Source organism: Penicillium cosmopolitanum, assembly GCF_028827165.1.
Source record: "Penicillium cosmopolitanum strain IBT 29677 chromosome Unknown utg000005l:1.0-4006212.0:1.0-4009387.0, whole genome shotgun sequence".
Lineage (NCBI taxonomy): Eukaryota > Fungi > Ascomycota > Eurotiomycetes > Eurotiales > Aspergillaceae > Penicillium > Penicillium cosmopolitanum.
The window spans coordinates 3,320,785-3,323,570 of record NW_026622675.1 but is presented as its reverse complement, the minus strand read 5'-3'; the positions used below and the strand labels follow the sequence as shown (position 1 = coordinate 3,323,570).

The window sequence follows — 2,786 nt, the reverse complement described above, 5'->3', positions numbered from 1 at the left end:
TGCCTTCCTGTTTGCCTGCCTGTCTCGCTTTGGCCGCAATGGATCACTAATGTACGTACTGGGGAATTGCGTCCCCACACCCACATCCCCGGGCCTAGAGCGGGTATCGTATGGTATTTTTTCTTTTCTGTTCTATGTAGGGTCCTGGTTTCGGGAGGTTTCTCGGATGAAGGACTGCTGAGGCTGATCCTGCCCGGATTTTGCTGGCTCTTGGCCCTCGTGGTTTGGTTTGCGGGTGTGGAGTACAAGAAGCACTGTTCATCCTCTTATTTTTCTTTTTCTTTTTCTTGAAGTTTGTTGATTGTCTTTGGTTTCCCCCACGGTCTTCTCTGTTTCGTGACTGTGTTGGTTCTACTATACACTACACTATCATCGCCACTTTGATCAGTTACTCTCGCCCTCGCCTTATCACACGACCATCCTCACTATGGGTTTCGCTATCAAGAAGCCCGATGATGCCGTCGGCTCAGCGGCACCGGCCATTATCATCGGTCTATTTGTTGCCTTTGGTGGTGTTCTTTTTGGGTATGTTGTTATTCCTCCTCCTACTGTGAGACGACCAGGGCATTGGATACTAACCTGCTGGCTTCTCAGATATGATACAGGTACCATCAGTGGTATCCTCGCCATGAAATACTGGCGAGAGTTGTTCTCGACCGGCTACACAAACCCCAAGGATAATCTCCCCGATGTAACTAGCTCGCAGTCTAGTATGATCGTCAGTCTCCTCTCCGCAGGCACATTCTTCGGTGCCCTCTTTGCTGCCCCGATGGCCGACCACTTCGGTCGTCGCCTTGCCATGATCCTCAACACCTTCGTTTTTGTCTTTGGTGTTATTCTGCAAACTGCCGCCACAGCAATCCCTCTGTTCGTGGCTGGTCGTTTCTTCGCCGGTCTTGGTGTCGGTCTTCTGTCCGCCACCATCCCTCTCTACCAGTCCGAGACTGCTCCCAAGTGGATTCGTGGTACTATTGTCGGCGCCTACCAATTGGCCATCACCTTTGGCCTGCTGCTTGCTGCCATCGTCAACAACTCCACCAAGGAACGCAATGATACCGGCTGCTACCGGATCCCGGTTGCCATTCAATTTGCCTGGGCCATTATCCTAATTGCTGGAATGATCATTCTGCCCGAGACTCCTCGCTTCCTCATCAAGCAGGACAGACACGAGGAGGCTGCCAAGGCCCTTGCTCGTCTCCGCCGCGTCGACATCAACGACTCCGCTGTTATCGAGGAACTATCTGAGATCCAAGCAAACCACGAGTTCGAGCTTCGTCTCGGAAAGGCTACCTACTGGGAGATCGTCCGCGGCTCTCTTGGCAAGCGTCTCGCCACTGGTTGCGCCGTCCAGGCTCTGCAGCAACTCGCCGGTGTCAACTTCATCTGTACGTGACCTCACCTCACCCCCAACCAACAAAACCAACATCCAAATACTAACTATACTCATCACAGTCTACTACGGCACCACCTTCTTCCAGAACTCCGGCATCCAAAACTCCTTCATCATCACCCTAATCACCAACATCATCAACGTCCTCTCAACCTTCCCAGGCCTCTACATGGTCGAGAAATGGGGTCGTCGCCCCCTGCTCATGTTCGGAGCCGTCGGCATGTGCGTCTCACAACTAATCGTCGCAATCGTCGGCACAGCCACCTCCTCCGACGTCTCCAATAAAGTCCTAATTGCCTTCGTTTGCATCTACATCTTCTTCTTCGCCAGCTCCTGGGGTCCCGTCGCCTGGGTCGTCACCGGTGAATTATACCCCCTCAAGGCCCGCGCCAAGTGTCTCTCCATCACAACCGCAACAAACTGGCTCCTGAACTGGGCCATCGCCTACGCGACACCTTACATGGTGAACGATGGACCCGGCAATGCAAACCTCCAGTCTAAGGTCTTCTTTATCTGGGGCGGTTTCTGCTTTATCTGCGCTATCTTTGTTTACACTTGTATCTATGAGACTAAGGGTCTTTCCCTGGAGCAGGTTGATGAACTTTACGCTAAGGTCCCTGTTGCGTGGAAGTCTGTTGGCTGGGTTCCTTCGGTGCATTATACTGATGTTCGTGATGTTGCGGGTGCCACTAAGGCGGGTAATCTGGCTGACCTCGAGACGGAGGCTAATGAGAAGCGGAGTGGTGAACATGCTACTCACTTTGAGAGCATTGCTTCTAAGACTGAGGTTTAGATGTGTTATTACGGATATGATTGTTTAAATTGTTTGCGCCCTTTTATTTTAGGGTGGTTTTTTGGGCATTGGTTTCTGCTGTTTTTGGCGGAATGACTCGTGGTTACTCACTATTGCTTTTTTCCCGAGTCTTATGGATAAATTGTTTGATATGGCATAAACTGGATATACGATTGATGGAATATATCTAATTTTCTTTTTTTCCATTTCGTTTTTTTCTCTTGTAGTTTGTCTTGGTGGATTGAAGTAGTAATTTTTTTAAAGGATCACTCAGCAACAACTTTCTATTTAGAATTGGAGAAATACAGGATTTCAAGTGTTTAACAGGAAGGGACCTTGAACGTGAGTCAGTGCATGTTTTGATGGAATATTCCACGACACGAACGGAGTTGATCGGGCCAAGGAGACAAGAAGAATGCGGCAAATCTCACCGCTCTTCACATGTCGTCCTGTCGTTGTCTCCACTGGCTCTGATACAGTTAATTCATCCCAGCATGGCTGTTCCAATAATTTCTACTCAGAATGCCAGCTTCAAGGTTTTCGTGTGGTATTTGTGACCACAATTTTTCAACCAAGAACCACCTCCGGCGCCACGAAGCATCG

The 2,786-nt window shown here is 49.8% G+C and overlaps 1 protein-coding gene across 1 annotated transcript; it reads left to right on the top strand.

Moving 5' to 3' along the window:
- Positions 1–427: 427 nt before the first annotated feature.
- Positions 428–2,183, top strand: N7509_004247 (sugar porter family MFS transporter; the record flags this gene model as incomplete). Its single annotated transcript, XM_056628884.1, has 3 exons — positions 428–525; positions 595–1,385; positions 1,453–2,183. The coding sequence occupies 3 exons, from the start codon at positions 428–430 to the stop codon at positions 2,181–2,183; spliced, it is 1,620 nt and encodes a 539-aa protein (XP_056491618.1).
- Between the last annotated feature and the right edge of the window lie 603 nt (positions 2,184–2,786).